Source organism: Nomia melanderi, chromosome 6, assembly GCF_051020985.1.
Source record: "Nomia melanderi isolate GNS246 chromosome 6, iyNomMela1, whole genome shotgun sequence".
Classification (NCBI taxonomy): domain Eukaryota; kingdom Metazoa; phylum Arthropoda; class Insecta; order Hymenoptera; family Halictidae; genus Nomia; species Nomia melanderi.
The window spans coordinates 9,317,634-9,342,705 of record NC_135004.1 but is presented as its reverse complement, the minus strand read 5'-3'; the positions used below and the strand labels follow the sequence as shown (position 1 = coordinate 9,342,705).

The 25,072-nt window shown below is 34.9% G+C and overlaps 1 protein-coding gene and 1 long non-coding RNA gene across 7 annotated transcripts in view; one reads left to right on the top strand and one right to left on the bottom strand.

Moving 5' to 3' along the window:
* LOC116433372 (semaphorin-1A) overlaps window positions 1-25,072 on the top strand; it is a 635,674-nt gene that overhangs the window by 579,385 nt on the left and 31,217 nt on the right. For 5 of the 6 annotated variants that reach the window (XM_076368704.1, XM_076368702.1, XM_076368703.1 and 2 more), the window contains 4 exons: window positions 10,982-11,330; window positions 12,052-12,134; window positions 12,216-12,314; window positions 14,387-14,671. In XM_076368704.1, the coding sequence (XP_076224819.1) occupies window positions 10,982-11,330; window positions 12,052-12,134; window positions 12,216-12,314; window positions 14,387-14,671 (816 nt within the window). Of the gene's footprint in view, window positions 1-10,981; window positions 11,331-12,051; window positions 12,135-12,215; window positions 12,315-14,386; window positions 14,672-20,900; window positions 21,467-25,072 lie in introns of those variants that run through there. The other variant, XM_076368705.1, reaches the window with a different exon arrangement.
* LOC143174648 (uncharacterized) overlaps window positions 11,753-25,072 on the bottom strand; it is a 30,829-nt gene continuing 17,509 nt past the window's right edge. The window contains exons 2-3 of the long non-coding RNA XR_012998864.1: window positions 12,064-12,304; window positions 11,753-11,898 (exon numbers count right to left, since the gene is read on the bottom strand). This is a non-coding gene — a long non-coding RNA (uncharacterized LOC143174648). The remainder of the gene's footprint in view (window positions 11,899-12,063; window positions 12,305-25,072) is intronic.

Here is a 25,072-nt window from a genome sequence, read left to right as displayed (position 1 = left end):
AATCCACAGTACTAATTACACTCACCCAACATTCAAACATGCCCACACAAGGATTGAATTATTAACTCCACTCCGAAATGGAATCACCATACACGCGTATCAAACCAGCACTCACATTGATTTATCTAATTAAATACTCCCTGCCTCTATACTACACTTCCATGCAGACTTCTCCTCCGCAAATGAAGAGAAAGGGAGTCTCCGAGCAAATTACTGTAACCGACGCCGACGACGTGCTCAAAGGGTCTCTTTTACATGTCGTTTCCAATAGTAGCCGATCTCGGCCGGCTATCGGTGTTCATGCAGCCTATCGTGCTTTCAAAGAAAGCCGAGCCATTCGAACTTATCCGCCGAAAAGCCTTTCGCGGCGGGAGCTCGTGGATCAACGGCATTCCCTCGATTAAACTTCCTTTCGGTCGGATCCGAGCCACCGCATCACTTCCCTCGTTTTCTAGCCATCATGACGGATGGGTTTAGAGAAAAAGAAAGGCGGCCGATAGGAGAGGAGGTGATACACGAAAGCGAAGAAAAACCGGGGAGATCGCGATCCGCGCGTCGCGTCGCGTCGCGGAGGGATCAACGCTGGATCTCAGCCCTGCCAAGGAAAGCCAGCGGCGCTCCGCGACCAGCAAATTTGACAAACTTCCTCCGGCTATCCTTTGTCACCGCGACACGACGAATGGGTGAAAGATAGCGATAAAGGAAAAGAGTGAAAGAGATCGGGCGTGAAAGTTTCCCGCGTCGCGGCGGAATCTTCCTACACTTCAATCCACTTAGAACGCGTTACCGCTGAAAATATTAAACTTTGTGCTTTAATTCCGCGTGAAGAACTTCGGATAAGTTTGAAAAGGTTTCGGCGCTTAGTAATGCATGCTCTGGGAAGTCTTAATTGCATGTTAAGCTTGATAAATGGGGCTTTTTAAATTGGCCGAGGTCGCCAAGTGCTTGTGAATATTTAGCGTTTCTCTAGAGTAGTGGGATACAGAATTCTATATACATTCCTGGAAGAAAGAATTTCATATGAAATTAAATGTGTAAACAAGAGGTATTGTTTATATTCGTGTTCTGAAATTCGTGTGGTTCGCAAGGTTTGTATTTTGGAAAATTTCCGAACGTTATGGATGAAAATTTCATCTGCTTACTTAGGGGGTATCTTTATCTTGTCGTCTTCAAAGTGCATCCTTTCGAGGACGAGCACTTTGGATGTTTGTTGCGTTAAATTTCCGCGATGTTGTTCGCGGATCGTCGAATAAATACAGGTCAGAAATTGCATGTAAACTTGATTAATCCTCAAAGTTTCGTATTTTCATTGTAACACGCTACTTTACATTATAAATGGAAGAACTTAGTGGCTCGTTCAACTTTCTGAACTCGGGACACTCTGGAATTGTAGCTGGGGGATGTAAGTACGCCACGTAAGAAAAACACGAACGTTTACTTGCTCTTTCGATGCTTCCATTCCCCTTCGCCTTTCCCGCCGTACCCTCGTTCACCCCTTTCGCCCCAATGAAAGTGTTTTCGCGATCGTGTATAGTGCTCCGCCATTTATTAAAGTAAGGTACCAACTGCTGGTAAACACGATGGTGCTCCCGAAAGGCGAATAACTCACTGAATGCTACCAACATAGTCATTCGAGATCCTTGTCTTGTTTTTGATGTTATTACCGTTGCAGAATTAAAGAAAATTATAGTGAATAATTTTAACAATTTCTTAGAGGAATGAACAAATGGTTACATTTGTTTTTAAATCATGCCGATTTGCCCTAAAACACAAGTAGACGAAGTGATTTTCTTTCTCATAAGAATTATGAAAGTACATTTGTCGAAATTTGGCGAATAAATAAATTTATTTATTAATTTCTTCTGGAAGCCTCCTTGTAATTTTTGTAATTTTATTTTACAGTAGATTATATAGACAAAATATAGATGGATTTTTTATTATGTCAAATGCAAGTGATATCTGTTGTAGTACTTTATATCCATTCATGATATTAGTATGAATAATTCTGTGATGTTTAGTGGTTGGTATTGAATATGCCCATTCAAAACGTTAATATCAATAAGTGCATATTAACACAATTGAAATCATAATAAAGGATAGAAATTTAATAATGTTAATTTAGTACCTGCCCTTGTAGATCTGATAGATTTATAATAAATTTATACTGAATTTCATAATTGGTTATTAATTTTTGAAGCTGTAAGATTTCCTAATTAAATATTATTGACTAACCGCAAGTGAACGTTGCCAAGTTGCCACTATAAAATTAATTTGAAAACACAACAACCAAGGATCATAGACTGTAATTGTATTATTAAACATTTCTATCTGAATTAACCACTACATTATGAAACACGAATTTTATTTCCTTCTACGTATTTATATCAAACGTTAGTATCGATATAAAATTGAAAACAATTGCAATGAGAAAATTGATATCAAATAAAAATATTTAGTAACGTAAGTAGTAACTAAATAATACCAAATTATTAATAATTATTTCTAAGACCATTTATCTTCGCTGTGAAAGGATAAGTAATATTGTACAAAATGCATAACATTCTCGTAGCAGTTGATAGATTAAAAGAAGATAACTTAGATCGACGTGATCTAAAAACCAATAGCAAACCAAATGATAGTGCGACAGATTAATTTAACTCATTCACTAAAAGCGCGTTAAAAGAATTCGGAACGTAAATAGCGTATTTCCCTGTTCGGGGGCAGACGGAAATTCATTGTCGACAAACAATTAACGCGAGACAATTTGAAGTCTTAAGATAGTTTTAAGCAATTCATGGGACAAATGAAACTTGGAGTGCCAACTATTTCGAGTCTTCGACCAAATAGTTGCACGTCTGCTGCTGACGCGGCAGTTGTAGTATGAACATGTGTGTACAATGGCGTTGCTGCTATACGTGTGCATGAAATTCCACTGGAACATGTATAATCAAGTAAAGTGCGCTGTGCTAGCTACTGCCAGCTACATAACTATTTAAGACATTTTCACACTTATTGTTAGATGACAGAAGAATACTAAAAGCAATCACATTTCTCCCAAGTATCTTTTAATCGAATTATTATTTCCCACGCATCTTGGAAAGAAGTATTTTCCTTTGAAAATATCTGGACAATTGATTTTCACTTATTTATAATAGTTTGCAACAATATTAATTGAACATTTATATAATTACTGAAGAATTTAAACAGATATTTCGATTGAAAGTTAACATATGAAGATGATATAATAATTACAATTAAATACAGTATTATGTAACATATTCAGCTAACTCTATTGTATGATATAAATAATAATAGTACGAATGTTATAAGTTGTTTGTATATTTCATGAAATTTTTAATATTCATTAAAAAATATTCACCGCTCGACGTTCAATAGGAATTTATTCGCTTGTTAAAATAACTGAACGTGTATGAAATAATACGAACATTTCGTGAAAGTTCATTTTGACACTAGTTTTATTATGTTTCGGGCTGTGAAATATGCAATAAATACACAAACACCCGCGGTCTAGTTATTAGTGATATCTAGATTGCTGATCTTTACGCAAAATCAAGAATTCCTGGAGCAGTTTTAAGAAACTCGAGTTAATTAGAAATTTTATTTCCTCGGAGAATTTTAATGTGATACAAATAAAGTACCGGTATCTGTATATCCTTCGAAAACTTTCTCTATTTTATATTATTTTACGCAATCGTATTCGACATGAAATGCAAAAAGTCCATAGTCCACTAATAATCAATTAATATTATTCGGTATTAGTTCAATTACATCTTATATACTGGATAAATCTTATATAATATTATGAATTATGAAATAATTGATAATGATATATTCTTATTATAAATTATGAAAACGTCAGAAATATAATACGTAATACATGTCAAAAACTTTCTTCCACTGTCAAAAGAGTGTTTAATAATTTCAAGAATTATCTGACAACTCTCGATCATTTAGATTAAATACAATATTTTGTTTAAAGAATTTACACAACTTCTCCGCGATATTAAAATTATTTTATATGTAGTTCCTTAATAAAATTATGAAGTATATTCGTAAAGTATTACTTCGATATATACATATGTAGTGACTCACAAATTCCCTCTATTTTCTCACACATTCGTTCAAATATTCCATTTTTAGAAAGCACAGTGAAAAATTTGTATTTAACACGCATATTACTTGAACAGTTGTGAGCAGCAAATATAATAATAATCATGTTTTATAGACTTCAAATAATTACGGAGTTTAATCCGTGAGATATAATGAAAAATGTAGACGTTGCTGCCAGATTTTTAGTCATTCTTTTTCTATCTAACGTATGCATATACGTGTCGATTTCTATAGGTTTGGCGGTGCTTTTTAGAACAAGTAGCAGCTAACGTTATTTGCGCCTTCCGACGTAGTTGCTTCTTGACTCCTTGGAACATGCTTCACGAGCAAGACGCAAAGAAGTTTCTTGGCGTCGTACCTTTACATCCTGGCTAGTATAAATTCCTAAAAAAGGGGGATGGAAAGAATTATGAACATGTTACCTCTTTATATATTAATAATTTTTCTTTCATCCTTGCATTTCTTTTAATACTTTTAAAAATTTCCCACTACATTCATTTTTCGAACTATCTTCTTTGTTCGTGTTCGTCGATATATTCACTTCTTTTCATTAAAAGATGAAGAATCTGATTTTCCATATTTTAACAGAAAATATTGACCAATAGATTTTACATTTTTACGGTATCAATAAAACCTAGTCAATATTTCCAAATAGAAATCTTCAAAAACTCAGTTGCGTATTCGATTTTCGAGAAATAGAATCCATGAAACCTTCCACCCTTTGCACTCGAAAGTCTTTCCACTACACATTCTCATTTTCTAATGAAACATTGAAGCTATCGATTCTAATGAATAGAAATAATACCTGAATCAATATATAGAATTTTTTATTTTATTATCTTACGTCTAATTACGTTACATAAAATGCGATATTGAACATTGAATTTTATAATTTCGCTATATCAAGCTAAATGGCGACTGCGAGTGTAAATGGTTAAGTAAAAGGACAGTTAAGCAGACAGAGACAAAAAGCAATTAATAATTTGATTCGACCTACGCAAGGTAAAGGAACTTGCATTCTATAGATACCGTTCATGCACGTCGAAATGCTTCGGAAAGCCGAAAGTTCGTCGACACTAACGCGCAAGGATTTCTGAAGGCTAGCGTATATTCGTTCCCATCGCGTTGGCGAGGACTTTTAGCATCGGGCATTGGACCGGAGTAAAAACATTTTGTTACGTAACATTGGGTACGGGAACTCGGGTGAAGGTTTAGAGAGCGCCGGCTTGGAAAGCATATTTCGAAAAGAAGAAGTTTGACTGGAAATTCCGAAAGAAAACACTCGCACGCGCTGAACTTCCGTGTCAACTATCCTCTCGCGTCGACGTATGGATTCAATCTCGCGGATACGTACCGCAGATTTTATTATACTTCGCGGCAAACATTCCGAGATTAGTATATTAATTGAATTCGATCGAATTCCCAGCCAATTTAATCGAATTTAAGAATCGAAATTAGTTTCCCGATTTAATACGAAATATTTCAGCGGAATGTTTGCTTTAATTTTGACATCGGAATATTTAAGAATTATTTTCCAACGATTTTTCATCTCAATTCTGTTTCTGGATAATTCGATTTTTGTTCGCTCTTCCCGTTGAAATCTGTAGGAAATACTCCCGTTTTATTTTCGATGCGGTAATATTACTGTGCGATTGATAATCGAATGATTACGAATATTTACATAGAGAACATTTTTTTCATTTTTATACGAACAGCAGAGTTTGAGTTCCATATAGAATAATAATGATTTGACTACCTCATTCCAGGTGGGTAGATAGGATTTCATAGGCATCCTGTTGTTCCAAAGAAATTAATCGAGTGTTTCGAATTCTTGTGTGCATGCGTCATCATCGATATAACATACGCGCATGTGCAAACTACCGTGAAATAGAAACGTTAATAACGAGAAATAATAAAACCTTTAATTTCCTTATTAGTCCAATAAAGTTTATAATAGAGAAGCTATTTGCTATAATATTTTTATTTTGATTAATTAACCTATGAAAATATTCATTCACGTAAAAGTCCTCTATCCAAGTATTATACATAAATCATACAAAGTGTTCGATGCAAAATACGTAACATTTATTTCCAAAAACCCTATTTCATAACGTACTTTTCACGTAACACTATACAACATGAAATTATAATTTCCTTTAGAACCTCTATAAATTAGAAATCAAATTAACATAAAAATGCAACGATAACAATTAAATGAAATTGTATTAAACTAAATAAAAAATAAATCGCCATCTTCATGAAGTACCTGTAAGTGACTGTTCGCACTTCAAGAAAAAAGGAAATAAGAATTTGATTCGTCAGCATTGATAATTATGTCACGATCAAAGGAGTGGGGAAAAAACGCATCATCTGCTAATACAAGTGAAAAGGGACAATTAGTGTAGCGATGGAGAGGCTCGACCCGGTAACACATGAGTGGAAGCGTGTTCTCAGCACCCGGCCGCCTATTCACTTGCTCAAGTGTTTTCGTGATCAAAGATCCGCTGCTTTATTAAGGCAACCAGCGTATTTACTGAAGATTGCTCTTGTAAGCGCGATGGCATTACCGAAGTGCCGTTCCCCTCTCCAAAGAAACGAACAATTTGCACTCGCCAAGTCGCTGCACTTCCGGCCCCGTTGATCATCCTTTCATCTACGCCTTCCGATTTTCCGGCGAATTCGTGATTGCGCGATTCCGCTTCGGGTTAGGTACACGCCCGTTCACTAGTCACCGGATGCTTAAATCGCAGATGCGTAATACAATTTCGGGATTTCGTTAATCGTCAAGTTTGCAGGAATATTTTGTTGTAATTGAATTAATCTTCTACATCATACTGAGAATGTATACAGTTAAATATTTTAAAATATATTTTATTATTGTTTATATAATTAGTATTATATTAATAATTAATAATAACAGTTAATAACATTATATAATAAAGAATTATTTTAGGATTTAGGATTTTTCGACAAATCTACGATATTTTTTCAAATAAACGGTATATTTATTTTAAGAAGGCATCGAAGTGATTATAAAATTTAGTCTCACGTGCAATATAATTTGTTAACAATTCACATATTCGATATATTACAAAATCTTCATTTATCTACCACCAGCATGAAATTCTATTACAGTTTTTTAAATATGATACATGTATATTACAACATCTACTTATCAGTTAACAGAATATCACAACTATTTGACTAAAACAAAATATTTCTACGTCAACGTAGAGTCCTCGCGAATAAATGTATTCCACATTTATAAAAATTCCCGATTACACGGGGTAAGTAATTCAAAATTTGCCTCGTGTGATTTCTTGGCTCGATAAAAAGTGGAACGACGTCTTTCGGAAGTAACTTTCCAACGGAATTAGCTTAGTCTACGCGAAACTTTACTGCTAGTAGTAAACTCTTAATCCTGGCGCAGCAAAAATTGCGAAATTTGTAAACATGATGGTTAACGACTAATAGGCGTTGTAAAAAAAGCCGGCACGGCAGAGAAAGCAAACTGAATTTTAACTAAGAAAACTGGGTTGACTTCATTTCAGGACCTGGAACGAATTTCTGCAACAACGAACGCGATACCGAAATGAAAAAATCGCAAGATTGATGCGTTCAAGCGTTCGTTACACCTCATTCTTTCATTGTGAAATTCCTTATTGAAGGAAAGAGCATCACCATTCGTTCCACCGATAAATACGCTGACGGTAATTTTGAAAATGGCTGCGCCTCGATTTTGCACGTCGCCGTTAAAGACAGACGTCATTCTGACAATTTTATTCGCTGTTTTATGGAACACGAATTACCCTTTCGCCGTCGCTAATGTCCCCGAAGAATGGCTACATTAATGGTTTTTAGCTACGTTCGCGCGGAATTAACGAGAGGCCGACGGAAAACTTCCTCCGCGTTTTCTTTCAACGCCTCCGCTCGGTCTTTTCTTTAGCGTTAATGTTCCCGAAGAATTTTTAATATTAATGCCCGTCAGCGGCGGCGCGGCGCAGACATCGCGAGTGCTCTGCAGCGATTTAAAGGGTAACACAGAGACGGACTCGCGCCGCGCGATCTATGGATCCAGGACGAATTTGAATTTAAGATGACTTTTAGCCGTTTGTTGATACCGACCCCCATTATTGTCTGTAGATTCGTTTGACGATCCCCTTTAATGTCATATTCGATCCTTTATTTTGCATTGATTGCTCTTTTTCACTCGATGACGTGCCAATTTCTTTTTGAACACCTGCCTTATGAGTAATAGAGTACGTGAGAAGAAATAAAGGTATTACAAATTAAATGTTACTATGTTATATATTTCATAGTAATTCATTATTATATAATTGTGTTATATTTAATATTATATGTAATATTTGAATATTATCATATGATACTTAATTTTAATATTTGAATACATTTAGCTGTGAAATGTTACGTTCTATTTCTCCCTTGGAAAAGGCTATGTAGTATTGTTTCCTTGAAACTATTTAGAAGTGAAATACCATTTAAATGAAATTCTCATTATGAAATATACTGGTTGTAAGAATAAAACAGAACGGTAATTATAAAACATACCTTGACACGGTTAATTATCCAGATAATGCTTATTTATTTCTTCACTTCCGTATAAAACGTTGCTTCTATAAATCTCAGATCGTATATAATAAATCACAGTAACGTCACACAATACCAGCCACGGAAAAATTTAACAAGGTTTATAATCGCATTTCATTTATCACCAACAATTTTAGTTTCAATGAAATCGGCGAGGCGAATCGTAACAACGAATACAATTATCGATAATATCCCTATAAGAGAGTGCTGTTGCCAGGCTGATTTTATCGTTCTCCACATTTAAATTACTAATTTTCCCAGTAACGATACTACTAGCGTGGGAAATAAAATTTATAACGCGTTAGTTAACGAAATATTATGGTCCATTTTCAATTAAATTCGATATCTGAAAATGTTATTAACACTTTACTCGCGAGGGGAGGCGCGTTCGCCGCGGAAAGGACACGTTCCCTCACCCCATCCGAGTGTACGCGCCCAGCTTAATTGATATTACACCATAGCGTAATGTCATTCAGCCCATTATACCGGAGGTTGCCGCTCGGATTAATATTAACACCTTATTAGAGCTGGTGCGGAATTAACATTACAATTTCTCGCACGTACACGCCGAACTTGAGCAACTATTTTTCTGAGAACAGTCGTTTTACGCTCTGCGACAAAATCATAACACCCTCTAGAATCCGTAGATCTTCAAGGCACTAATATTATTTACAGGAAAATTGTACATGTCAAAAATTATCTTCACTTATTTTAATATAATAGTTTTCGTAAATTTTTGCTGCCTTTTTTTTGTTTTTGGATTTATTTTTAAATATAAAGATATGTACTAGCAAATGTTTGCATGTATCAGAAATTTGCAAATGATATTTATTTCATTGTGGACGTGACGAACACTTCTGAATAGGAGAAAATTTGGAAGAAAATTAATTATTGTAAAAAGTTTTAAAATTATTTCGTTTTACGTGAACCAGATTTCATTGGTACATATTTGGGAATTAAAAAAAGGTTTGGATAATTTGTATTGGATAAATGTATGAAATTATACTACAGACACAACGCAGAAAATGCTATTATTTTTACTGGGATTCTGCATTAAGAATTCTGCATTACTGTAGAACATTAGTACGATGCAATCGCTTAATTAATAATGCTAGATTAATAATATCTGGTTTCTAACTAGTGTATAGAGATTGTAATTATTCAGGGCACAGAAGATAGACTTTAACCCTCGACGAAACTACAGAATGGAGTGCGATGCTTACTTAATTAGCAGCTGGAAAGTTACACTTCTGTTAATCGTATCGCAGTATTCAAAGGCAACATAAATTTGAACTTGCACAGTGTCTGTGTTTACGAAAGTCTTAACATTATTGAAATTCGAAACAAATTACGAACTACTGTATGGAAAATGGATTCTGATATAGTTTATTCAGCTTCGCTTGGAATTCACTATACTAGTTCATTAAAGTATTAGAATTTCAGTGAAATATAAAATATTACGAAAATGCAGCTACAATAAAAATTAATAAATTGATATACGAGTAAATGTTTAAAAAATGAATGAATCTATGTAGTAATAATAGTTGTGACTTTTCCGCAAAGTACTGCGACATTTTCATCAATCACAAAAGTATTTATCGAATTTCAATTCCATCGCCATTTCATTAAAAACACAGTAAATTGTACACTTAATAAATCCAGTATAATTTCCTTGATAGATTAATCTCTGACGCGACGAATACAAAATTATAGCGCTGAGCCCACCCGTGACGAACATAAACATTAACTCTGATCATAGATGCTTAATAAAGAGGTCACAGATTCAATAATTATATGGAAAATCCGATTACCTATAATTTAATATTTTCAAAAATTCGTTGAAGTAGAATGATAAATTCTCCTTCAATATTAATCATGATAAAATCATAGAATCTCCTGTTTAATTTCGATGTTTAGCAATTGCTTCATTAAAATCTATATTTGCATAAATATCTGCAAATTTCACGACAAATTTACTGAATACAGGAGAACCTCGGTTATACAAACTAATTGGGACCAAGATGATTGGGAGAATCAAATAACTCAAATAATCGATGCATCATCGTTCGAATACTAGGGATAACCAAGATTCAGATAATCCAATTTCTATAGTAATAGAATTTATTTTACATTATAGTATATTTGTAACAATCGATTGATTGTAATAATATATTAATGTAATATTTTAATAATGCGTTACTTAGTCTGATTATTAATAGTTATAATTTAATCAAATCAACAGAGTCAACTAGTGACGTCACGGAGGGTGTTTATGCTGGTGAACGTGCAGGACTTGTTTATGGGGTGTTCACAACCCCTACAAACTCAATCGGCGGCTCAGCTGTCTGTGCGTTCTCCATGAAGAACGTCCTCGATGTCTTCCAAGGTGCGTTCAAGGAACAGGAGACCATAAACAGCAATTGGCTGCGAGTACTTCCGGAAAAGGTGCCCGAACCGCGGCCCGGTGCATGCGTGAACGACTCCAGAACACTTCCAGACGTAACCGTGAACTTCGTGAAAGCTCACCCCCTTATGGACGACGCTGTTCAGTCCTTCTTCGCAATGCCTGTGATAACCAAAGTCAGCTTCAAGTAAGTTACAGTGCTTTTCATTACTTTATTTGTCACGTGAATTAGCCTTTCCTAAGAATCCAGGTAAATACGTATAGTATGTAACATTTTGATTTAATTGAATTGCTTACTTAACGAGGAAGGATTGTGAACGGTTCATCTTTAATTTAAATGAAACTTCATAGGTTTAAAGAATAGTCAAAGATAGTAGACACAATTTTTTAGCTGCGATTATTCAAATGGAAGGGTTGAAATCACCTTTCAATCTTCGATTGCTTAGAAACTAAAAGAAATTATAAAAGACAGAACAAAATTTACTTAAAGATTGGATATTTCTAATTTGTTAAAAGAAAATGCCAGGGATGACAAAAATGATTGAAAAGTGTTTAAAAAAGTTAGCCGTGTTCGTTTGAAAGTATAGAGTGACTGTGTACGTACCAAAAGAGATTGCATTTTTTATTACACAAACAACGGTGCACGTGTGTACAGTTACCTCATCAGTTAGCCCAAAAATTCTATGTTGTTCGTCGTCTGACGGTGGAATAGAGTCAAAGCTGAGTGCTTTTTATACTCGCGTCAACGTTACCGTCTATAACAGTGTTGTTGAAATTAGTAGATTTTACGACTGAATAATAAAAGTATACCGGGGTAGTAAAAGTGAATTAATTAATAAAATAACTATTTGTCGTCGATAAAAATTAAATCGTTCAATGTATATATTTATTCTTTAATGTGTATATAGTTACAGATTTACCAAAGTTGCTGTAGATTCTCAGGTAAAGGCATTGGATGGTAAGGCCTACGACATCCTCTACATAGGAACAGGTGAGCGCTCATAATCGTTAGCCACGATGAACGGAAGTTCCGGCGGGAATAAAATTAACATAATGTTGTAATCTTGCGTAGACGACGGTCGGATTCTGAAAGCGCTGAACACTCGTGCTCCAGATTCTCTGAGCAACGTCGGCCAGGTTATCGTCAGCGATGTTCAAGTGCTGAAATACGGTAAGCGTTCGAGTATGAAAAGGAGTTGCGTCAAAATCACTAATACAGTTTTCGTCGACGAGACTTCGCCGCACCAACTGTTTCACAAGAAACATTAACAATAGTATTACTTGTATTTCGGTATTGTTATTTGTGCTTAAATGAATATTTTACAAGAAATATTTGCATTCTCTGCGGATTTGAAAATCTTGAAATTCTAAAAATGAAATTTTTAAACTTTATACGTTAGATATTTTCATATTTTCATATTTTCATATTTTCATATTTTAACATTTTGACATTTTGAAATTTCGAAATTTTAATAATAGATTCACCTCCATATTGCATTAAGATTGACAAAAACGCACAAAGAAATAGAAACAAATGTTTATTTCAGAATAAACAACAGCAATATTTGAAAAAATGATTAATTTATTTTTTATATTTCATTGATGATGTACTTTCTCATTTGAAGAACATCCATGTTCGAAAATTATTCCGAATTTTTAAAACATATACGTCAGTCAAGTTTCCCTTGATGTTTGCCAATCGAGGCCAGTTGTCGACCAAAATACAATAACACGTCCATTATTCAATTGAATTGAGCGAGTAGTACTCTGGGTAAAGGAAGATTTAAAAATAAATTTTCAGATATATTTAATAAAATCTGATTATATATTCCACAACCTAAAAATTCAGATTATTAAATACCAATTTTAGAGACTAGAAAATCTAGATCGCTAGAACTAGCGTCTCAATTGATCAAAATCCTACTGCAGTGTCGATGATTTTCACGTAATCTTCTGGAAACATCTATACATACTTGCCCAGGAACTCAGACTTCATAAAACTCGATGTTCAATCGTACGCATCCGATAACCGTCGACCCAATTACAATGCAAAATAGGAAATTTCGGGACGGCCGGTGTCCGGCGGTGCCACAAATCTAAATTTCAATCCTCAAGAATTTAATTAACCCGCTTTGTATGTGCGCGATCGCGTGACGCGCCAACCGATTTTATCCGCATAATTTTTCTCCCAGCTCCCCCGCTTCCCGCCGCTCCGATGCTGTCGCACCCCGTTGAATTTCCGCGAGGGAAACGGGTAGCAGCAGAGATAAAAAACAAAAAAAAAATAGTAAAGCACTGTTTGCTCTTCGACCCGTCCGATGAACTGTCACGGACTTGCGAGCAAATATTCGATTATTTGTGTGATTTATTATGGCCCGCGTGTCGCTCGCGGGTCCCGGAAAAAATTTATGTTTGACGTGACGAAGCAAACGATTCAAGCAAATTAAATGCAGATTTCGATGGGGCGGTTCGGGCTGTTTAATGGAAAAATATACCCAGTCGAACCGCGCTGTACAGCGGTTCAGTGGAGAGCTCGGCAACGTCCTCGTATACGTCTGCTGGGTGGTTTATCGCGCGGAGTCTTGGTTTTAATTATTTCTCTCTTAAAATTCGGAATAGTTATATATAGCCGATCGTAAAAGTGCTCGAATACCAGTATAGTTTCGAATATTATACTCTATATTTTACGTTAATAGATAATTCATGAAGACAAGTGTCTTATTCTACGGTGCACTGGCAGTTCTAATTAAAAGCAGACATGAAAATTATTAATTTAGTTGTTAATGAGAAATAAGTAAAGTAACAGCTGATTTTGAAATTGTAAGAACATTTAGATACCATATAAATCAATCCTTTTTCATTTTAATGTTTATAAAGATCTATTGAATGTTGCATCTAATACATTCCATGAAGTTATCATTACATTTAAATCAGGAGTTTGCGAAGATGGTTAATACTTAGTATAACTTCCTTTTTGCAGTGTTTTTTTAAATATATATATATATACAAGGATTATTAAAGAATATTAATTATTAATGATAGAATATATAAAAGGGCTGTTAATATATTGATTTATGATTTCGATTAATTTATAATTAAATTTAAAAGATAATTAGAAGTTTTCTTTATTATATATATATTGGTAGAAAATATATATATCTGCCAATATTACTATTCTGTACTAGTCATCAGATTCTTTTAATGTCCTGGAATGACAGTTAGAACACTCATTTCTGCGTTCAGGGCAATCCATCAAGGACCTGTTAGTGGTGCACTTGGCTGGGGAGGCGAGCAAGCTAGTCGTCTTCGCTGACTCTGAAATTCGCGCTGTTCCTCTTCACCATTGCGATGCGCAGGCAGCATCTACCTGCGCGGCCTGTGTCGGTCTTCAGGATCCTCATTGCGCCTGGGACGCGACTAAGAACCTGTGCGTAGCTGTGTCTACCAAGCTGCACGACAGCGATGCCGACAAAACCCTGTTCCAGGACATCACGAACGGGAAACACAAGGGTTGCGGCTACGAGCTAGGTAATTATCACGAACCTAAACTGTTCTTGTCACATTCTCTATACACCGAATTGATTCCCATTGAAACTGTGAAACGTTGTACGACGCAAACTTGCCGCTCGCTTGGATTCTCTTCTTTCGTTCTCCAAACTCTGATGCGATCATTCTCCTGAAACAAACACTATTTTTTTCCACAGACTTGCTGTTGATAATCACTCGTTAGATTTAGAATTTCAAATTTCAGTGAATGCCACTGGAAAAACATTTCTTGCAAGTTACACGAATTACTGCTTGTTTCGATGAATTTTTCTAGTGGGCTGGGAAGAGTTTCAACGAGAACTGAACGTACTATTCGCAGTATAGGAATGTTATTCGAATGTTAAAAGGCATTAGCTGCCTCTCAAATGTATTTGATCTTCAGATGATGAGTGTTATTTGATTTGATGAAAAGATGGCAAATGGGTACTTAACTGTTTAAAAGATTGTAGATATATGAAGGAAAAATGGCGAATTGATTTTACCATAGAACAATAATCTATGTTTCCTATTTTCCTTTTTTTTTACTTTAACTACCTTAACTGATTATTCTTGAGATATAATTACATTGAACTAAATATTTAAATCTGAAAACTGAAAATATATATATATATATATCAGAAATGTGAGATACCGGCGAAGACGCAGACATTGAAGTGAACTCGCGCACGCAAAATGGCGCCGCTTAGCCGATCACACGTAGCACTGTAAAGTTCCCGTCTCTGGAGACTTCTTTCGTAATACAAAATATAACGCCTTATACGATAGTGTTTATCGCATACCATGAATACTGTTGCAGTTCTCTCGACCCGTTATAGGAACCTCTGTTATAGAAGAACGCGTTATACGGAGCGCCATTGTATTTATGGGATGACCCAATACTTGCACGATTCACTGTCATGGTCGTTAACAGGTTAAATGCTCTATATATCTTTTCAAACGCATTGCAGCTTTTCCAACAGAAAAAATTCAATAACATTTGATTTAGGAGCCGATATTGAGTGCACAGTAAAAAACCTTATAAAATTATTTGAATTATGTTACAAAATATGTCTGTATATATACATGTTTATTAATAAACTCGTATTAATTTTTATAATACATGCTTAATCTACGCTTATCGTATATTACAATATATTATTCTACATTTTTCTCATTTACATATTGTACACGATATACAGGATTTTCGCTTAATCACTCTCCAGACTTTTTCTTTCACATAGAAAGTACACTAAAGAACGGAAGAGGAAAACGTTTCACTTCTGATAATCTCTTTATAGAGATGTTAATAATTGAATGAACTGTGCTGCAACCTGCTAAGTAGTTACGAAATCCAGTAATGGCGTCTCTTGTGTGATAGCGCTTAACGTGTTAAAGCAAGCAGAGCTACCTGGTGATCCACCGAAGTGCATCGTGCACAGTTTTCCACCAATCGCGTTACACCCGGGCACGGAGTAAGCGCCGATCCAAACGAACTGTCAGGAATACGAATACTCCACGAACTTCCTGTTCGGATTACTCTAACCCGACTTGTCTCGAGACACGCAATTTCTTAGATCGAGGACGAGTTAACTAGGGCCCGTACGAACTGTTCCGTGTAACGGGAAACTCGCGCCGTCCCGGAGTACGGGTTGTCGACATAGAAGGAAAATTTCGAATCCTTCGGTACAAACTGTCCTAACGAGCAGAGAACGGAAAATGGAAATATAGGTCCCAGGGACGTTATAGTTAAGATCGTTCGTGTCGATCAGCTATCTGACCGCTGTACATCGTTAGATCATCTGTATCTGAAACTGAGCCTTCATTTCTTATATGGTGCTGTTTAGTACTTATAAGGGTAGTTTAGTAAAGTCGAAATTTTGAGTTATTTTAACTTCTTGTCCTACGATTTATTTCTCAACTATGATCGATAGGACTACTTTGTCATTAATAATTTATTGAAGAAAAAAACAATTCTAGGCATATTCTATGTCTATGTTCGCTCTACAGTATAATAGTTGATAACAGGAGAATAATATTTCATTTGATTTCACAGGACTTGCGTAATATTTAATATTGATTTAATATTGAGTTTGTGAATTTTTATTTAAAATCTTCACCACGTATTTAACACTTTATTATAAAGCAAAGAATTCACTACTATTGAAAATAGAAAATGGCTAAGAGAAACGTATACAGTTATCAAAATGTACTTTATATAAATATTTATGGGTAATTTTCGATAACAATATTATTAATATTCTCATTTGTTTATTTTTATACTTTAAATATGATATTCCGATATTTTAAATATTTTAATTCAATAGTATTATTCATTGTACGTACTAAGTATTTCTATTCGTAAAAGTTAAAGAGTTTATTTTTACGTTTTTAAGATTATGATTCTAAATCATTGAGCAAGTTCCTCCAAAGTTGGTATTATGTCTGCTTGTTAATATAAAATATCTTTTTAGAGGTAAAAACAAGAAAACTTGGGAACTTTGTACTTCCTTAAGGGATAATGACTCGGTAAAGAACTTTAATCATTTTGTGGAGGGGCTATTTCGAAAAAGAAAGGAATGCTTATGAACATAGGGCGTTCTAAGTATGTCCTTACTATAAACTTTTATTACTATTATAACACGACTTTGATACTACGCAAACTTCGAGAAATAGAAGTCTATTTATTGAAGTTCATTATATAATAAGCTCCAATTGCCTGCAATACTGAAACATCTGTCTGAATCCATTTTAAACTTGAAATGAAATCCGTCACTTATTGCACAGTAAATTTTCTCCGGAATTTACTCATTAAACTCCTGGAATCTTGGTTAAAACCCGGATTACGAAAAAAAACTTCGAGTTTTTCTCGCCTTCCAAATGTAATAAAACGATTTCTAACTGAAATAATCCGAATTAAACAACAAATTCTTGGTGAAGATGAATTAAAGAAGTAATATCATTAGAGACAGTACTTAACTTCAATTTAAAAGTTCATTTGCCACAAGTTATTCCATGCAATACTATAATAAACAGTCATAATGATTTTCTTTCATCTTACAGATAATTTAAAAAATAAAATGTTTCTCGTATATTCATATATAAATAAACATTCACAAAAATCTCAACGAAGATTAACACAAGTTCTATTTTCCTTTTCCCTTCATTTCGCTTTTACTAAATTCCACTTTAATTTATAAAAATAGTTTCCTCCGATTCTGCTTTTCAATAGTCCATTAAAGTAATCCTAAAATAACGAACTTACAAATTATTCAATTCTGGTACCAATTTTACAATCTAACTATATTTCTAGTGCAATTTATTTTACATCTAACACATACTATCCACAGTACAAGGGTAAAACCTTGGAATAGATATTTTTCATATAAATTCCTATCATAAAAGAAATGAGGAAATGATATGAAAAAACGTGATACCGCTCTCAATAGTATCCAGTTCGAAGACGTCGCTGCCCAGTTTCAAATCTTACGTTTCTACGTGATGGGAAGTGCGAAGGGATCTTATAAATTTCAGCATATTCATATTTCATAGGGGGTTATCAGCCACCATCAATTTTCCGACGCAATCAAATTCGCATCAGGCAGTCGCTCGTCGACTGAGACTGAGGGTGTGCAATGTGCATGCCGTATCGGTACATCAAGACTGTTTATAAACGCGTTTCCCTCGACCACGAGACCATAACGGCTACTTAGTCGCTTCGCGAAGCATTTCGATCTTTCTTTTCACACCTTCTTTCCGTTGAACGTGAAACTTCTTACCAACTTCCCTTGTAAATTGGCCTCTAACTAACGTAGCGTGCAGCAAATGAATAGTGGGGACGGAACAAGCATACAAGATCTGTCTAACTTGTTTCGAAGATCTCTGGAAGGGATCGCGTGATTTTCATGTGATTTACTAATTACGTGTTTGAAATGAAGGTTATGTTCCTATATAAACAATCATTCGGAAAAATTAAAAACACTAAGTAATCCGAATGAATACACACGCTATTTAAATATGAAATTTTATTACAGCTCTCGGTTTTCTTAACCCCTTGTCCTGTAACATCGCATTAGATCCACGATGAAAATTATCAAGCGAATTCGACAAATCTAAATGTCATTTATGTATTTTTCGTATAAATTAAATATTGCTTATCCATTATCTCTAATCTTTAATGCAAACGTAGACAAGGAATAAGCATTTAATTTTTGTCTTCTTCTATTACATTATTAACGATAAAGTAATTTTATCAAGCACAGTTGTTCAAGACATCATAGGACAAGGGTTTAAAAGAAACCGATCTTGATTCACTTCATTGCCATTGCGGGAATTCACCACATTTCACATACACTTTCTTCCAAAAGAATGACATGCCTCATTAGCCTTTCTCAACTATGATCGATACAACTATTTTGTCATTAATAATTTCTTGGGAAAAGAGAAAAATTGTAGGCATATCCTACGTCTATATTTCCTCTTAAGTACAGTATTTGATTACAAAAGAATAATATTTACATTGAATTCGAATGAATTGAGTAATATTTCTGTTTTTTCGATCATGTTGAAAATCTTCCAAAAAATCTTTCCAAAAAAGCGTATCGCTGAATCACGAAACGTTGCGCAACGAAAAAATCGCTAGCGGGTACCGTAAATAAATCCGCGTAAACGAGAGAAACCGTATCAGTAAACCGTAAAGGATTGAGCAACGAAAAGATCACCGATTCCCGTGAACGTATCTGCGAAAGCGTGAATTTGCATAAACATCCGCAATCGATCTATCGGGGCAGCCTGCGTTCGGCCCTATCACCGACGAATAGCTCATTGTCAGCCGGGCATATTGTGCCATCAGCGATTCGCCTTTTTCGATTAGACAAGGTTGAGGGTACGCGGCGGGGTGTACGGCGATAGCCAACTATCGGGCCGATGTAAATGTATCCTGGAATCGATTTATGACGTTCGACGGCGGTGCGGAACATCGTCACGGTCTGTGCAACGTGCCGCGGTGGTTGGGGATGAATTGGGATTTATGTATCGGTTTATGTCGTCTGATACGCCGCCGGCGAGCGTTACATCGACGTACACGAGAGTATCGGCGTATCGGTAGTCGTCGCCGAGATCAGAAGGCGATCGGTGGCTGAAGGAGCGCCGCCAAAAGAGGTTGTCGTGGACTGGAGAATCGATTCCAAGCGCCGATCGAACTTGAAGAGCGCCGGAACTTAGGGGATGCCGCTACTTAGAGCTGCTTCATTTGCCGTTGCGGGCGAAAGTGTGACCGACTTTCCGGTTAAACCGTTCCGCTCGCTCAATCGCGCGAACGCTTACACCGATGGAAATAAATGTGACGGGAGTAAAATGTTTTCGATATCGGGTCGATTAACCTATTGCACTGTAGTGACGCGCCACCCATATCGAGGTGTTTTTATTCGGAAATTGCTAACGACGTGTTATCGCCGATAGTATTGTTGTTTTTCGTATTACAGGTTGTTTTGAAATGTATCAGTTTATATGAAATTATTAACGCGTTGATTGCCGCACGATTTCATAAAGCAAAATACGAAATGGAGAATTATAATATTAAACCATTTGATTGAATTGCATTATTATTGTTGCCGTTTATCTAGCTAAATATCACCCTATTAAGTATCATTATTTATAATATAGAAATGTTTTCAAATAATCATCGTTTAATCGAATTAGCTGTGGTAATTCGATTTGATTGTCGGTCAACGTGTTAAGAAATAAAATAAGAATATATTATTTATATTAAATAGTAGTATAATATTATGAATTACATTTATCTGTGTAGAGTAGGTAAAGGGTTAATAATAGAAGTACTGAATGCCAGATTTTGTAGGAACAAATCTGTTTTACTATATAATTCATATTAAATATCAAACTTTATAATTTTCCTGTATCACATCATATGGTGACTGAGAGTTAAGTCCAGTGCAAGGGATTAAATGTTTTTTTGGCTCGTCGAATTGGAATACTCCTTTAAATTGACATTATCACCGATACAATTAGCGAGCACATCGAAGCGTACATATTTCTTCTCAGAACGCCAAACGCTTTCGCCATCTGGAAGTGTTACCGAAGTGCAAACGAGAGGTCTATGAACGGAAGTCGCGCTTTCATTTGTAACCGCAAATGGAACAACCGCAAGCAGCGCTACCCTGCACGCTTCGCCACTTCGTTCGCTTGACCGCTAATGGAACGGATTTTTTTGTAATAGCCCCAGAAAACGACCGCAAATGGTGTGACACACGATTTTCACGAGTTTTACCCAGCGTGGGTCACCGATGAGTCAGACAATGGAGCACTGCGACTAAACGGCACCGAAAACTCGAAGTAAATTCGGTGGGCAGTGAATAATCCTACATTGTAACTTAAGTTGCAGTCGGGTTATCTTGTAAGTAAGATAAATGTACCAATAGCTAATCAGTTACGGTTATATAAACGTAAATACTTAATATTTGATACGAATATTTGAGTATAAATATTCAATATAAAATATTTATATTTTTAATATAAATATTCAATATAAATATTTATATTCTTAATATAAATATTCGATATAAATATGTTATCTTATAGCTTTAACTGAGTAGTTAATCAGTTAATACATTTACCTTAATGTAGTTTCTTGATTATAAACTTTGAGGGAATACAAAATTTGTAAAGGGTAGAAAAATTAATTTTCCTTCTTTTTTTTATAATATATTTTTGGAGCTAATTCAATACAATCAGACAGACTACAAGGAATATTTAATTAAAGAATGTACTTAATTACCTTGCAGCAATTTTATATCTACAATTTCTACAAGTAATTTTAATTGTTAAGGGAGCAATGTATACCACTGTTCATTGTCAGAATGCAAACACGTGGTCAGCAGCCCCAGTTACATTTTAAGTAACAGAACGGTGTTGGAATATGTATATTCGTAGGCAGGGAATTCATAACTAAATCACACCGCATATCCAGTTACGATAGTAGAACGAGAAATTGTTATAATTTTCTTTAGTGATACAGATATATCTTAACAAGTTAAATTTAATTGAATCTTATCTTTAAAATGTCTCCATTTGTTGTTGCAGTTTAAAACAGTTTTAATAATATATCATTAAATATAATTACACAAACATCCGAAGTTTATTAACAATTCGCACTGGTTAATACAATCTTAACATTATCACCAGACAGGTTAAAATTAATGTCACATTTGTCATTCTGCAATTTAAAAAAAACATCACCAACATTGCTCTACGAAACAACCATTATATAAATTAATTTAATCTCATCCATATTGCAATTAAAGTCTCATAAAATCTTAGCGCACATATTCTCTCAATTTCGATAAACAATTAAAGAACGATTCACCATTACTAATCTGTACTTACAGCGTTTAATAAAGATAAATAAAAAAAGAAAGAACTATTTCGTGACATGTTAATGGTAAACAATCGTAATGCTGTACCCTTTAATCTCACCCTGTCAAGCAACACAGGGTCCGCGTTAGCTGGCATGGTACTCCGAAAGCGAGTTTGACCTACTCCTCTTTTATTGGCCGCATGAATTATCCACGAGGCGAAATTGCATGAACGACCGGTCTCAGTGAAACTTGCGCGCGCTTACGCAGCTATCACGGAAGAAAGTTGCCTCTTAAGGTACTCAGCGTTATTACACATAACTTTCGGCGGTGGCGCGCGTAAGATGCTACCCCGGATATACTGACACTGTCGCAGCGTATCAAGATGAAAGTCGATTGGCGGACGATGATGTAACGAGTGGCACTTGTTACTAACCAGCACCCGGTCATTATTAAATCTCCGCGAAATGGATTTAACCGGCGCGACGTACAGCCCGTATCGTATATAGCCAGCAATTAATTTTAATCGGCCGTAATAGAGTTCCGACGCTCGATTGTCGCAAGCTGCATGTTTAATTATCCGTTAAAAAGATTGTCACATTGAGTGTCGCTCGTACGAGAGATATTTTTGCGGAAATCCGTGGAACTGCTTGACATTTTGCCAGAACGGACTGTCATCGTTGAGCTTCCAAATTACTTAACAATAGATTAATGGGTATTTACGGTAGTTCCTTGTATCGTTCTGAGAAAAATTGGTATTCATTCATTTAGATTGTAGGAATTAGAGGTTTAAAAGTAGACAGTTGAGATACATATTTGTGGGCATTAATAAAAATCGAACCGATTTTCGCTAAATAATGTTTGTAAAATTCAATTGTTAAATTGACTCGCTCTGGAAATGTAGTATTGCGAACAATTGCGATAATGATTGATGTCGAATAAATATATTTAGTAATGTAAGCAAGTATAGTTAATAGAGTAAAGAAAAAATTGTGATGGTAAATCGCTAATGAACAAAATTATATGAAACGTTCGAAGTTTTAGGGGTTGTCCACCCGTTAATGGAGAATTTTTTAGTAACATTGAAGTATACACAAATTTATAAACGGTACGTTGTGGAACGTTGTCTTCGAAGGGTAACGGATGACCAGGAAATAGAGAATTTAGCTAACTAATCGAATAGATGCGATGCATCATTCTGACAACGAGTTAGGTGCACTCGAGGACTCGAACAGAATAGTCCATGGTGGAAATTTATTTTGCTACAAAGTACATTTAAGGTTTTGACCTTTTCACTATTTCCTGTACGCAGTGTATCAGTAGTAGATTGTGCAACTTTATGTAAATTCACAATGTTTGAAAGAATTATAAAAAATACAATTCGAAAATTTGAATTTCTTCCTTAGTGATTTCAATAAAGGAAAAGTAGAAGGAATACATTGTTACACATAAATAATTAAAACAAGAAAATTCCTATAAATAAATTTGTCACAGAAATCTATAAAAAAATTTTGGAAGTAATGTACTCAATAAATATTTTAGTAGACATTTGTATTTTTGCACTCAAAAATAACGCGGCATTTATTAACGATTGAGGTTATTCACAAATAAATTCCAATATATCTGTTTGTACGTTTGTTTTACAACTTCATTGTTTGGAAAGTCACTTATTTCGTCTCTATTACGTTTTACCATGTTATACAAACGTTGCAACAATTTTTGCGCCGCGTTTTACGAATCCGCGTTAAATGAACCCGTGTTGTACAGAGGTCTACTATAATCATTCGATAAAGGTAACAAATAAATTTAATGGAAACGAAGTTTCAACTAAATAAATTTCGTAATATTTTCGGTGGCAGGTTATTGGAAATTTTTGGACCAAATTACGTTCCATTTCCAACAGGAAATGCAATTAAAAAACGTAACAAACGTCGTTGTTTATGAAAAGGTTAATAGATTCTCTCTCCATCCTGTCGAGAGGTTAGCGTGACTGCAAGTTCACGAATGCATATTGAAAACAACGAGGCATATCCGCATAGAAATCGGTTCCAACGAGCATTCTTCGTTCCGCAACCCTGACTGTTAATTAATTGTTAGAACGTGTAACAATGTAGTTTGTTTTTCATTATCCTCGGCAGGAAGATTTCGTGCTAATTAATTCATGATGCATTGCATATTAATTTCTTAAGAATCTACCGGCGATTAAACATTCGAATGTAGGTATATATGCTAATGAGAACGAATTCTCCGATAATTAATCGTTCATACGTGATACATTACCGTGATTGAATTAAATGTTTCCTTCTTCGACTTTCCGATCTTAATTGGAATTTAACCTCCGATCTTCAGATACAATTCTAAGGAGTATTAAAAAATGACGATTATTGCATCAAATATCAACCGCTTTATATAATGCGTCAAATTAAGCATGATCTTTACGGTTCGACGGGAATTTTCAAAGTTATTTAACGAAACCTGGTCAACCAGTTTCTTATCTCACCCGTTAGTCATTGCTGTCTACAGGTAATAAATTTGTCTTGTGTCGCAATCGCGAAGATTAATAAATGAAATTTCACTCCTTAATTTATCAACATCAAGCGAATCACGTGATGCAAATTTCAAATTAAATGTAACAAATTATGTATTGCTTATTCTCTGCGAGCTTGATTTTATACTATAATACAATCCTTTGAATATTCTCAATACTTTTCAGCCTTCGAATCTTCATGCGAATTAAAATTATTAAGAATATTCTTTTGAAAAACAGAATTACAATAGAAAATGATTTTTCCCCTCGAACATTACAAAAAGCATTACACTTTAGATATTTCATTTTTCCGTATCTCGTGTATTCTATACAATTTCACACTTTTACCCCATAAATAAGAAATCCTCAGTCTAATAATTACAATATAATATCTCTTCCGTTATCAACACATTTCCAGAACAAACGTAAACTTCGGTAAATATAAAATTCATTTCCTATCTAACAAATCCTCGTTCACAAACCAACAACGAGCACAGTCTCAAAATCGTA